This window comes from Amphibalanus amphitrite, unplaced genomic scaffold (genome assembly GCF_019059575.1).
Source record: "Amphibalanus amphitrite isolate SeventyFive unplaced genomic scaffold, NRLGWU_Aamphi_draft 000001F_arrow, whole genome shotgun sequence".
In the NCBI taxonomy this organism is placed as follows: Eukaryota; Metazoa; Arthropoda; class Thecostraca; order Balanomorpha; family Balanidae; genus Amphibalanus; species Amphibalanus amphitrite.
Window position 1 is genome coordinate 746,172 of NW_024881499.1, and position 13,759 is coordinate 759,930.

The 13,759-nt window shown below is 54.2% G+C and overlaps 1 protein-coding gene across 1 annotated transcript; it reads left to right on the forward strand.

The window, feature by feature from the left end:
* The first annotated feature begins 2,149 nt into the window (after window positions 1-2,149).
* Window positions 2,150-13,398, forward strand: LOC122382088 (extensin-3-like). Its single transcript, XM_043367054.1, has 4 exons — window positions 2,150-2,320; window positions 7,057-8,678; window positions 10,310-10,498; window positions 11,880-13,398. The coding sequence occupies exons 1-4, from the start codon at window positions 2,259-2,261 to the stop codon at window positions 11,999-12,001; spliced, it is 1,995 nt and encodes a 664-aa protein (XP_043222989.1). The 5' UTR covers window positions 2,150-2,258; the 3' UTR covers window positions 12,002-13,398.
* Window positions 13,399-13,759: the final 361 nt, after the last annotated feature.

A 13,759-nucleotide genomic window follows, 5' to 3' on the forward strand; every position in this document is an offset into this window, starting at 1 on the left:
TCCACAGTACAGTGGTACCGTCCACAGTGCAGTGATACCGTCCACAGTGCAGTGGCACCGTCCACAGTGCCGTCCAGCACCGTCTGAAGGCGCGGCCGTCTACGGTATGGCCGTCAGTTGCCACAAAAAAAGGAACGCCGGACGCTTCAGCATTTGTTCGACCCGCCCTTTTCGTACATTCAAAGGCGTGGTAGAGGCCTTGTGCACGGAGCCCGGCACGAAATTCACTGGAACTGATGGCATACCAGTGACCGCCGTCACGTACCGCGGCGCTGGCACTTGCAGCATGCATTTGATGATAGCGTTTGAGCAAACATGCCTGGATGAATTCCAGACGCATTTTCAATTTTAAATATTAGCTATTCTATACTTTTCAGATAGTATCAAATCAATGATATAATATAAAACTATGTTGCGTAGTAAAAGCTCAGACAAATGCAGCATGAAAGTTCTTAGTTTGCTTCTCTGCCTGCTGTTTGCAGGTTGATCAATCCAGTCGTTGGCGCAGTCGCTGAGTCAAGGACATCCATGTTTCCCGAAATTCCTGTTACGGCACAGACCGTTACAGTCAGTTTACGAGTCCTGTGTCGGTCCATGCGAGCGGTGTCAGTGTGGTCGTCTGCCCGAGTCTGACACCGTGCCAGTGTGTTAGTCTGACACCGTGTCAGTGTGATCAGCCGCCCCCGCCGGTGCCTGGCCGTGCCACCGTACCACCTTATACCACCTCCTATAGGAGGAGGCGTTGCTGACCACAGGTCACGCGCCCGGCTCACCATCGGCGCTCGCTGGGACTTTGCACGGTGTGCTGACGCGCGGGATCGGCGCGGCGGTCCGCCACGGTCAGGCAGGGCGGTGCTGATCGCGCCGGCGATAGAGCCGCGCCGGGGAAGATGCAGGACCGCGTGGGAGAACCGGAACCCCAACGGCCGCTCCGAACTACATACAGTGCGAGATGGAAACACCGCTGCCTGGTGGAGGCCGCCTCTTCGCGGTGGGCAGCAGAGTCGACGGAGGGTCAGCCCGACGTCGGCACCGGACCGGTTCCCCCGGCCCGGAGCAAAACGGTCTCCAAAGCGCCCTCTCCGTGGGGGCTCCTGGCGGCGGCCACCCATCTGGCTGCCGTCGTGTCGTCGCGCCGACCTCACCACCCGTTGCGGACTCATCACCGACGTGGACACCCTCCCGACTCTTCCGCTCTGGGGGCAGCGTTACGCCCATCGGCAGGCCTGGAGCCGCGCGTCGCGCGGCTCGGCCTGCTGAATGATTAGCGACCGGGCCGCGCCCCCCGCCGTGACCGACGGCGGCGGGGAGGCGCAAGGTGGTCGCCCGGGTAACCGCCATCGCCGTCGAGCCCGCAACCGCAGATACCGTCGCAACTGCGCCAGGAGAAGTCTCTTTCCTCCAGAGCTGAAGCTACACCGCGGCTCTGCCGCGGATGGAGGGGAAAACAACAGATGGAAACACCATCGCCAGAAAACCCTCACAACAGTCAGCACACATTTTGCGTGAATATCCGCAAAGGTCCATCATAGGTGCGCGTCGCAAGATGTAGTTTTAGTATCAACATAACCTGCGTCTATTCGTGGTGTTTTTGTTCTTCAGTCTTCACCCCAAGCTAAGCATGTTTTTAACACAGGTTGTGAAAATTTCAGACCCAGGATATTCAATGTTAGATCGCTACTTGGGTCCCTCTCCATAGTCAACAATGTGCCGGGCTCTCATCTGCTTGCCACCGCGGACTGCAGGACCCCCGGCTCCGTGCCGCCCCTGACAGTCCCCGGCAGAACCATCAGCTCCGTGTCGCCGCTGAAGTTCCAATCCCCCCCCCCCCCGGCAAAAACCCCAGCCCCGTGCCACTGCTGACCGCCGGACCCCCGGCTCCGTGCCACCGCTGACGGCCGCTGCTCCCCGACAGGATGGCGCCGTCGGTGGCCGTGCTGTTCAGCCTGCTGGCGGCCTGCAGCGCCGCCAAGCTGGGAGAGCCGGGCGGGGCCGGGGGCGGGGGCGGGCCCGCCCACGGCCCGCTGGCGTTCGGGGACCGCCTGACGCCGCTGAGGCGGCTGCGGCGGCCCGTCTTCCTGCCGCTGCTGCCCGGCGTCCGGCCGGCGGCCAACTTTAGCGGCGCGCTGCCGCCGCTGCCGCCGCTGCCGGCCGCCAACCTGAGCGTGCCGCTGCTGCTGCCGCTGCCGCCGGCGCTGCGCGGCGCCGCCAACGGCAGCTCGCCGCTGCTGGCGCTGCGCCCGCCGCTCCCTGCCGGCATGGTGCTGCCGGCCAACTTCAGCACCCGGGTGGCCCGCCACCAGCTGCCCTTCCTGGTCAGGTCAGTACCGGAGGGGGGGGGGGACAGCTGCCCTTCCTAGTCAGGTCAGTACCGGCGGGAGGGGGGAGGGGACAGCTGCCCTTCCTGGTCAGGTCAGTACCAGGGGGGGGGGGGGCACCAGCTGGCCTTCCTGGTCAGGTCAGTACGGGGGGGGGGGAGGGAGCGGGTGTCACCAGCTGCTCTTGGTTATCAGGTCTCTTGCTGGGAATCTTTCGATTTTTGCATGCTATTGGAAAGCAATATTTCGACGCTCTCGGAACAGCAATATATTATCGAGACAAGCATCGTAACCCTCTAAGGATCCGCTTATTGCGCCGCAGTATTAATTCTTAAGAAATCGCAGCTCGATTAGCACTGTTGTTGGAAATAAGGATGGTTATGACATGAGTTACTCACCCTTACTCACCCTTACCTACCCACAGTCCAGTACATATATAATCAAGCACCGCTTTCGTTCGGCCTCAGACCTCTATTAGTTATCAATCAAGGTTACATACTTGAAATTATGACGGAAAAACTGCTTTCATTTCTTCTTTTTACACACTTTGTACCCATGAGTTTTGCTGTTATACCTACGTACTGGCCACTGGGCCTTCTAAAATAATTTTCTTCCTACTAACTTGTTTTTTTTTTTAATTGCCAGCTGATAATTAATACTTTCATTACGAACGAAGCACCATGATGTTTACTTGTGGAAAATGAAGGCACGCACACCACCAGCTACTGGCCCAGCACGGCGACTTTTCACACCAATGTGACCACATTGATCGGTGCTTAGTCAGCAGTGTCTATCGCCGGCCGACAGGCTGACCTGGTGGACGGCATTCGGCAGCTCCTGACGAAGGCACGGCGTCGTTTGTAGCCTGCGCCACCGCACAGACACCCGCCCATAGCCCGCGTGCCGGTACGGGCCGGTGTGTTGCCCACCCGACCAACCGGTACGGGTCGGCACCGGCGCCAATTAGAGCCACCCGGCGGTCACTTACCCAACGGACCGCGTGTTGACACGGGTCACAGCGCCGTGTCCACATCGGACCATTGGTAATCAGACGACTAATGAGGTAACCGTGTAGTCAAAGACGAAACAGACCCCCGCATTGCGTGCATTGCCTTTTGCACCGCACCCGGTGACATTAAATATGTCGGCTTCCTTTTTCTAAGCGGGCTAAATATGGTGCTGTGGGAACAGGCTATTGCGCAGAGTTGTTTTGCCATCTCCAGAATCAGGAGTTGGACTCAGGAGCGAACGGCGGTTCTAGAGAATCGCGTGCTGACTGCTGAAACACTATTGACATCTTTGGTCTTCGGTTAAATGGTCCTTACTGCCATGATTGCACAAGCATTTTTATGTACCTAAAGCATGTGCGCAATGACTATTTGGCAATACGTTGAGCGTGGGTAGCTGCGGCTGCAATATCCGTAACAGATACAGATACAGATACAGATGTGTATTCATCTAGGATCCACAATAAAAGTGGCTTTTCACCAGACACGTAAAACCAGATAAAACGGGGAACATATAGACAGTACGAGTAGGCATAGATATCACTGGCAAACACAAACAAGCGTGCGACTGGAACAGGTTCAGACAGCTACTCGGCGTCTCGACATGATCACACGCTTCACATTGGCGCGAAACGCTGGTATATACGGGCTCAACTCGGCACCGTTTAACATCGCGACTCCTCTAATACATAGTCGACGTCTCCCCGTCTCTGTTCGGGCCCGTGGCTGTGTTATCAGCCCTGCGTTTCGGGTGTTGTGGTCGTGTATGTCGCGGGCTACAGGACCGATGGTATCACTGATATGTTCAGGAGTACCCGATGTGATGGCTCGGTGGACTGCGCAGATAGTGTGGTACTCGGCTAATTCGTCTGCCCGCAGCCAGCCGAGCTGCTGTATGACGTCAGAGATGTGGTCGCTGCGTCTACGGCCACTGACGACTCTGGCACAGAAATTGAGAATTTTCTGGACACGAGCCATCTGGGTCACACCGCACGACCCATACACGCTTATACAATACCGCACGATCGATATGACTAGGGCTTGAACAACTACCTTACGTGTGTTTGCTGGCATCACGTGGCGGGCATGACTGAGAGCGATTAAAATTCCTGTGCATTTTGATGCCATGGCGGTGATGTGAGCTTGATAGTTCAGATGGCGGTCGAGATAAAGTCCGAGGTTCTTCACCGTCCCTGCATCGACTACAGTTGAACCACAAAAGTTGACAGTGACGGGCGGGAGTCCACGCAACATTGCTGGTGTGCCCAACACCAGCATCTGTGTTTTGGCGGCGTTAACTTTCATGCCATTGTGGCAAAACCATCGGTAGGCGGCGTCGAGTGCGGCCTCAGTGCGTGAAATGATACAATCCAAATCCCGTTTCTTTCCAGTGACCAAAATTTGAGTGTCATCTGCAAACTGTACTATGGTGACTCCGTCGGGCATGTGCAGACTGAGATCGTTAGCAAAAAGCATGTACAAGGCACAACTGAGACTACCTCCCTGGAAAACACCAATGGTGTTTTCTCTCGGTCGGGAGGTGATACTGGAGCCGTCAGCGGCGCGGACCGTGGAACCGCGCGGAAGTCGTAAGACCGTGTCCGTGTAGGGACTACCGTATGTGTATCCGTATTGGTATCCCGGAAGGTGTTTACGCTCAGCTATGAGCACATGGTCGCACAGCAGGTGCGGTTCCACTCTTCTGTTCCTCTGTCCGCAGTACATAGGTACCTGTAACCTGACAGTGACGCTCTTTCATCAGAGGGCCAGTGACAGTGACGTCCCCTGACAGCGGACCTGACGTTTACTTTATGACAGTGACGTGCCCTGACAGCGGACCTGGCGTGTACCCCAGTATGACAGTGACGTCCCCTGACAGCGTACAGTTGCATTCCCTGACAGAGGACCTGACGTGTAATCCAGTATGATAGTGACGTCCCCTGACAGCGGACAGGGACGTCCCCTGACAGAGGACCTGACGTTTACAGTTTAATATGAGTGACGTGCCTGGGCAGTGGACCTGACGTCCCAGGACTGCGGACAGGGACCTGACAATGGACCTGACGTTCCCTGACAGCGGACCTGACGTTCCGGGACAGCAGACAGGGACGCCCCCTGACAGCGGACAGCGGACCTGACGTTCCGGACAGCGGCCCTGACGTTCCGGACAGCGGACTCGGACCTGACGTTCGGCTCCGACTGAGTCCACACGTCAGTCCTGGCGTGCAGCGGCGGCGGTCGGCGGTGACGGCACGGAGCCCAGGCCGCACAAGTCGCCAACACCAGCCCACAGCGGCGCTAACACCAATAGTAGGTATCACTTTCACCTGCTCACACATTCAGCCTGAATTACCGACCGATGGCTCATTGGGGCCCACGGGCCTCACTATGGCGAGGGCGCGAGAAAGTGCCATTTTTGCAGCCGGCGCAGCGTCCGGCGGCGCCCGTCCGTGCTCCGCCGGTGTGCACTGTGCGCCGTCACGAACTCCCCCCGCTGACTATGTGCTACGGGGGAAAAAGGCGCAACAAATGACTGAATTATAGATGTAGACATGCAGATGCCTACACAGCTAAAATTTCCTGAGCTTCTCTGTCACCGTATTCACCAGTCGCAGCCTCTCAGGGGTCGCATAGCTCATTATCTGCGACTGTTTTGTCGAGGTAGGGTTGAGGTGGGGTTGCCGGAATATCCTAGCATGTTTCTGTTGTGTTGAGCTGGCCTGTTCTGAAGTTAAAAACTATGCCCTAAGCCCGAAAATCAGTACATCGGTAAAACTGAGATATTTTATGTAGCAGGCGGTTACAATGACTGAGAACTAATTGTTGAGAACTGACTAAAATGGACTGTGGAGATGTCCCATCGACGGTATAGTTTCATGTAGGCGCTCACATATAAAATGACTTTATCAGTCATTGCCAAAAGAACCGTTGGCTACCTTTGAGGTCGTCGCATAACTTTTAGCATGCTTCTAGTAATAGTGCTGGCTAGTGTCTACCACTTTCTACATACTTAAATTTATAACGAAAAATCTTAAATATATTAAATACCTACCTTTATTCACTAATCACAGACTAAAAATGGTTAGCATGTTTGAAGATCTGCTGTAAGGGCAAGCTTCTGACAGCATGACTTCTGAGCATGACATTTTCTCAAATCCTGGAGGGAGATGAATGACAAAACACACCTAAAAGGTGGCACGTCATACTCAGCGGTGAGTCAGTCCGGAAGTCTTGAATCTTCCGGTACTGGAGAGCTAGGCTGCCCAAACAAGTCACAGCTTCAACTAGTGGCCGCACAGCTGCATGGGTGGACACATTGTTCCATTAATTCCTCTTTAGGGCCCACAAAGTAGAAAGCACGGTTAAAAAAGGTGAACACGATTAAATACTCATCAAGCACCATGGAAGACGTGCATCAAATCGTGCACGGTTGTGAAAGTGTGGCAGCCGTACCTATCAGCTGCATGTCTCGCCCAAATCGCGGGGATGGTCGCGGTTTAGTAGCAGAGTTTCCCGGATGTGAGGCAATGGTCCATGGTGCAAAAATATTGTCAGGCAAGCTCGCTGATGACTTTTGTAGACTCTTATCTATGCTTTGAGTTTCGGAGCTAAGCAGGTTTTAAAACTCTTTTACAGGTATGTAGCTGGTAAAAATGTCATTCAGCTGCGAGTCTGGTTTCTGGATCTCGGCATTGTCTCTGAGGCTGTGCTGTGCTGTTTTTGTTTGGCAGGCCGCCGCCGGGAGTTGTGTACGCCAGACCGCCGCCTCACCTGCTGAACCAGCTGCAGCTGCTGCGCCGGCAGCTGCCGGACGCAGGGCAGCTGCAGACGCCCGCCTCCACCACCCTGATCGGGCCGCCGCCGGCACCCGCCCAGTCCGCGGCCGCGCCTCCTCCAGAGCCGCCGGCACCCGCCCCTGCCGCCGCCGAGCCGCCGGCCCGACCCACCGCCAGAGAGCCCTCCTTCCTCGACTACTTCATACCGCGGGACGGGGACGGCACGACCCCGCCGCCGGCCGGCGGACAGCCGCAGGACGGCGTCATCCGCGTACCGAAACTGACCGGCCAGGAGTTCCTCCGAGCCGTCAGACAGCAGCTGCCAGACCCCAAACAGCACGCGCTGGGCAAAACTCTGCTCCGGTCCAAGGCGTTGAACGTTCTTCCGTCACTAACACCACCTACAAATGAATACCTTCCCCCGCCGCCGGCACCATCTCCAACGCCTCCGAAGAACGAATATCTTCCTCCTCCAACGCCTCCGCAGGACGAATACCTTCCTCCTCCAACGCCTCCGCAGGACGAATATCTTCCTCCACCAACAGTTACGCCTCCGAAAGATGAATACCTTCCTCCGCCACCAACGCCCCCCAAGGATGAGTACCTTCCTCCGCCACCAACGCCTCCGAAAGACCTTCCCCCACCTCCAACTCCCCCGGAGGACGAGTATCTTCCTCCACCTACGCCTCCGAAAGACGAATACCTTCCCCCACCAACTCCTCCGAAAGATGAGTATCTTCCTCCGCCACCAACGCCTCCGAAAGATGAATATCTTCCTCCACCATCAGCTACAAGCAAGGCGAAAAAAGACGAGCACGCTGTCCGCGAAAAGTTTCGGAACATGATACGCCTTCATCTGATCAAAGCTCTTAATGAGTACTGGTCTCCGAGCGAGCAGCGAGCCCTTCAGCCTGAGCCGACTCCAACTGACTCGGCCCCACACCCGGGCGAGCAGACCCTGCCGCCAGAGACCGTAACGACGCAGAGGTCTGTAACACCGCCACAGGATCAGTATCTGCCGCCGCCGGCGTCAGTGCAACCGCCCAAAGATGAATACCTGCCTCCGCCAGCGTCAGTGGAACCGCCAAAAGACGAATACCTGCCTCCGCCGCCGGCGTCAGTGGAACCGACAAAAGATGAATACCTGCCTCCGCCGGCGTCAGTGCAACCGCCCAAAGATGAATACCTGCCTCCGCCGGCGTCAGTGGAGCCGCCAAAAGATGAATACTTGCCTCCGCCGGCGTCAGTGGAACCGCCAAAAGAGGAATACATTCCTCCGCCGGCGTCAGTGGAACCGCCAAAAGAGGAATACCTTCCTCCGCCAGCGTCAGTTGAACCACCCAAAGATGAATCCCTGCCTCCGCCACTGGCGTCAGCGGAGCCTCCCAAAGATGAGTACCTGCCTCCGCCAAAGGAGAAGGAGCCGGTCCCCGCGCTGGACCCCGGATACCTGCCTCCGGCCGAAGCGGAGTCTTCCCCGCCCGCTCCGGAGTACTCGCCCCCGCCCGGCGGCCGGTTCGCAGCCAGGACACCCGGAAAGACGTCCCGGTTCGCCAGCAAACGGCGCAAGTTCAAATGTAAGTCGCTGCAGCTTGGACCATTCACCAGACCAACCGAACAACACACACTAGTGCAGACCTTTTAAGATCCGCTCCTACCTCCGATATACTTGACACTTTCTTATGGAGTAAACTTTAACATGTCCGTTAACCCGCGCCCCGTAGGGGGGGGGCCGAAACGGCCCCCCCTGTCCTTTTCGGTCGATATCTCCTAAACGGCTGGAGATATCGCCACCACACTTTCAGGACCCCTCCGGGCATCAATTTTACACATTGTGACAAAAAATTTTTCCAGAGGCTATGATAGGTTGGCCACAAATGACGTCTGAGTGACGTCATGTTCTGTCATTTTCGACCGAAAAAAGACCTTCGCGAGAAGGCCTATCAGGACTACAGCTTTGAAGATACAGAAAAATGATCAAGACATAAAAGGTGTAGAATTGACAGGGCTACAAAACTGTTACCTCGAATTTTTAAAATATTTGAGTTTTGACCCCCAAAAATCAAAAAAGCATTTTTTTGGATATATTCGCCAAAAAATCCAAAAAGTTTTTTGAGTTTCGAAAAAAACCGGAATATATGTGATAGTGCCTACCGTCTTCTATCTACATACCAAATTTCAGATCGATACCTCGTTTTTTGGCCAAGTTATAGCGAAAAAACTGTTCAAAAATGATGACGTCAAATTTTCAAACTCAATTTTTGGCAATTCTAGAACTCGTAGAGCAAAACGAATACCACCATTAGACTCCCCGTGACGAACTGCATCGAATCGATACCCATTTTATGCAAAAATATCAACTTTGAAATTTGACCTAATTTGACCTGACCTTGACCTGACCTTCACAAAAACGTGACCTAGGCTGGCCCCAAAGGCTGCCTAACCCACATAATCGCATTTGTCATGTAAAATGGACCATAAAACATGTATCACACGACACATTCATATTGTGACCCCCGGTGACCTGACCTCGCTGTGACCTGACCTGGTATCAGTGACCTCAGATAGCAAAGTATGTGTTTGACGAACAATGTACCATCGATGGTTTTCAATAAATTACCAATTTACTCGCTTTCACAGCACATTTCTTGAATTGCCTGTGAACGGTGAAAATCTGACCTTTGACCTGACCTGTGACGTTATCGGTTTGACCTAGGTCAATGAAATTTGGTCACAAGGTAGTTCCCGGGTGGGGCTATCGAACGCCGTTTGAATTTTGAAAATCGGCCGGTAACTTTCCGAGATCTTAGGGGGGGGGGCCGAAACGGCCCCCCCCCTACGGGTGGTAGGGTCCGCCGGTAGCCCTACGGGGCGCGGGTTAAGACAGCATTCAACCCAGGCTATAACTCAGATAAACTTGCTTGTGAGCATTTAAACGTGTTCGCCACGGTGCCAGTGTTCGCCGATCTCTGTCCCCTGACGGTGCCGTGTCCCTGTCGACGTGAACGTCAGTGTTCCTGTCTGCTGTCCCTGGGCCTGCTCGCCAGTGTCCTTTGACAGAGTCCTCTGACGGTGTCCCTGTCCGCTGAGAGTGACCGCTGACGGTGTCCCTGTCCACTGACAGTGTCTCTGTCCACTGACAGTGTCCGCTGACACCTGTCCCTGTCCGCTGACAGTGTCCCCTGTCTGTGTCCTTGTCCGCTGACAGTGTCCGCCGACGGTATCCTGCGGAGGACGTCCGACTCGCCCTCGGCCGACGCGGCGCCGCCAGCCGGCTCTGGCGACCCGTGCGCCGCCTTCAGCTGCTCCGGTCACCAGCGGTGTCAGGTCGTGCTGGCCTGCGCGCGCGGCCGCCACAGCTGCGCCTACACAAAACGGCTCGCCGAGTGCGTCTCCAGTGAGTACATAACGAGTGTATCCAGTGAGTGTCAGGCCGAGCGTGTCCCCTCCCCAGTGAGTGCCGGACCAAGTGTGCCCCCAGTGAGTACCGGACCCGGTGTCCCCTATCAGATCATTTAACCCTCGCCCGCACATGGGGGGGGGGTTGCCACCCCCCCGGTAGTCTTTTTGCTCTGCACTCAACATTTTTAGAGCTAGAAGGCTGATTTTTCGTATAGCTGTTCCTCTATCCTTTCTTGATGTACCCTGAAAATTTCAAGTTTCTGTGGTTTTTGGTTTCGGAGATATGACCTTGTTTTTCAGGTCATGTCATGACCCAAATGACCAATTCTCAACATCTTGCGTTGGCCATGGGCCTTGTGAGCTTTTGACACCTTGATTTCGGCCTTTTTTGCCAGTCTTACCTCCCACCTATCATGGAACATGTTGTTCGACGATGTACAGATGTCAAGGTCAGGGTCAAGGTCAACCTAGGTCATCTAAAATAATTGCGTTTTAGGCAAGCTGAATTTACTTTTCGTGAAGTTTTTTGACTGCATTTTTGGTAAAAGCTTCTCAGAGCATCAGTTCATGTAATATGGACACATAAATAAACAATCGGTGCACACATCAGTATACACACAGACACACACACAGACATACAAACACATATAAGACACATATGTGTCTTATATGAAAATACGAAACACATATGTGTATGTATGTCTTATATAGACATACATACACATATATATATAATTGACCTTGACCTAACTTGACCTGAAATGACCTCAGCAGCAAAATTAGTGTTACAAAGAGGTTCTAGCTGGCTTGGCACCAGAAAACGGCATCGTCATCGGTATATGATAAGCAGCGCACTTGGTATCCAACGGTGACCCAAAACAGCAACATTTTTTAGTTTGACCTGACCTGGAAGGTCAATGACTGACCTGAGAAGGTAAAACTGGGTATCATTGGATTTGTCTCTTCCCAAAGAATCTTTTTGGTCTTTACCGCGAAGCTCTATCTCCATCAGGAACGAAATGGCGCGGGGGGTGGCAACCCCCCCCCCCACTATGTGCGTTCTAGGATGGGAAAATGGCATGTGCGGGCTAGGGTTAACCACTGTCTGACTCGGTGACCGCTGTCTCGACTGGTTGACCAGTTAACCACTGTCTGCCTGGGTAATCACTGTCTGACTGGGTAGTCGCTGTCTGACTGGGTGACCAGTTAACCACTGTCTGACTGGGTAGTCGCTGTCGGACTGGGTGACTACTGACTACCATGTCTGACTGGGTATTGGGTAATCACCGTCTGACTCGGTGACCGCTGTCTGACTCGGTGACCGCTGTCTGACTCGGTGACCGCTGTCTGACTGGGTGACCGCTGCTCGGTTTCAGGGAGCTACCCGACCTGCCATCACTGTCGCGGACACGAGGTCTGTGTGATGAAGAAGCACTGCGCCTACTCAGAGACGTGTCCCGGGGCCATGCAGTGTATGCCGCGGGACCGGAACGAGTAGTCCCACCGACGGGGAACGGGCGCGCCGTGCGTCAGGGCAGGCCGCCTGCCATCGTGCGGATCGTGACCGACGAACGCCTCAGTCGCAGCCGCCCGGATGGCAGGGATCAGCACATGGGAGCTGGTGGAGAGGTGATGTTTAAATGTTTTTAACTTGGCAAGGTAGATAATTGTCGCTAAATCAGGCGACAATGGCGTCAGCCGCCAACAAAGACAGGTAGCGCAGTGCTTGGATGGGCCATATGTGGACCATTTTCAGGATTGAGGTGGTGCCGAACCGAGCGAAAACATGTGCGGATTCGGTGAGAAATGTCAATGTGATCTTTTGCTGCCTTACTGATAGACCACGTGCCTCTCTCGCCTCTTGTGATACACAGAGACACGGTGAGACATTGAGACAGAACGGGCCGGCGCGCTCCGGCCGGTAGGATGAGACAGGACCGATCTGAGCCAGATCGAGTACGAGACTGAGGCATAGCCGAACTGAGCCACATCCTAACGAGACTGAGACATGTCCGAACCGAGGATCGGAAACAGATACGAGAAGACATCGTAGGCGTCACGTGCAGCTAGGGCCTGGATTTATGAAGAACTTAGTGTTTGTTGAAGCGGGGTTTGTTGAGGAGGCAGACGTCATGTGCACTGAGCAGCTTGGGCCTGGATTTATGAAGAGCTGTTCATTCGTTCGTTCGAGTTTTGCGAAGGATGAGTTGTTACGGCGTCGGAGAAGTGTATATCTGTTTGGTCACGGTGTCCAGTCGTAGGAGGCATGCTATATGTAACGAAGGACGGATCGAGACTTCTGGATGAGGTCCCGACCGTCCCGTAAGGTCCTGCTTCTGACCGTCCTGTCAGGTCCTGCTTCTGACCGTCCCGTCAGGTGAGGTTTCTGACCGTCCCGTCAGGTGAGGTTTCTGACCGTCCTGTCAGGTGAGGTTTCTGACCGTCCTGTCGGAAAGTGGTCGAAATAGTGGTGTATGTGTGCGGAAGTGGCAACTTGGTGGCATTGAGATTGTATGAGGTCAAGGTGTGATTGATCGTTTGGTGATAGGTGTGTAGAACCGATCATTTTCATCGAAAGGTAAAGATACTAAGCCAATAGAAGCTCTTCATCCATTTCCATAGGTACAGTATGTCTGACTACATTTTTTCATTGCAATCGGACACCGTCACCTTTTGTTTCTATGGGGCTAAATGGTTACCTCTAAGCATGCATAATAGACTGAATTCCAATAATGTTTACTAAGCTACATCTTCTCCCTTATTTTCCCAAGTTGTGTTGGCGGTAATAACTTGTTGTATTTCATAGGCGATCGAAACAGTGTTCCATGATAACTTGAGTGATTACGCATGACTTACACTTTCATATTTATTGTAAATAAACATAAAAAGCGGATACGCATGTGCCTATATAAGCGCTCCAACGAGATCTGCACGAAAGTCTATCTAAGTTCTGATGCACGCCATAGATAGCTATCCGTTTCCAACGCCCTCCGACGAAAACCATTTTCAGTTCTCAGTGACTAAAAAACGCCCGTTCGTGAGAACATGCCCTCGTAAGTCGCTCGATGTATCGCCCCCTGTGAAGATGTGCCTACAATACATAAAAGGCAGCGGACGGACGCGCTCCGCACAGCTCCGCGCGCGTGGCCGAACAGCCGTGGGAACGGGGCGGCGCGGCGCTGCTTGAACGGGGTGGCACATACTTATCACATCACAGGTGCCAGTGTTAACTCCCACGCAGTGGCGTATCTACTAC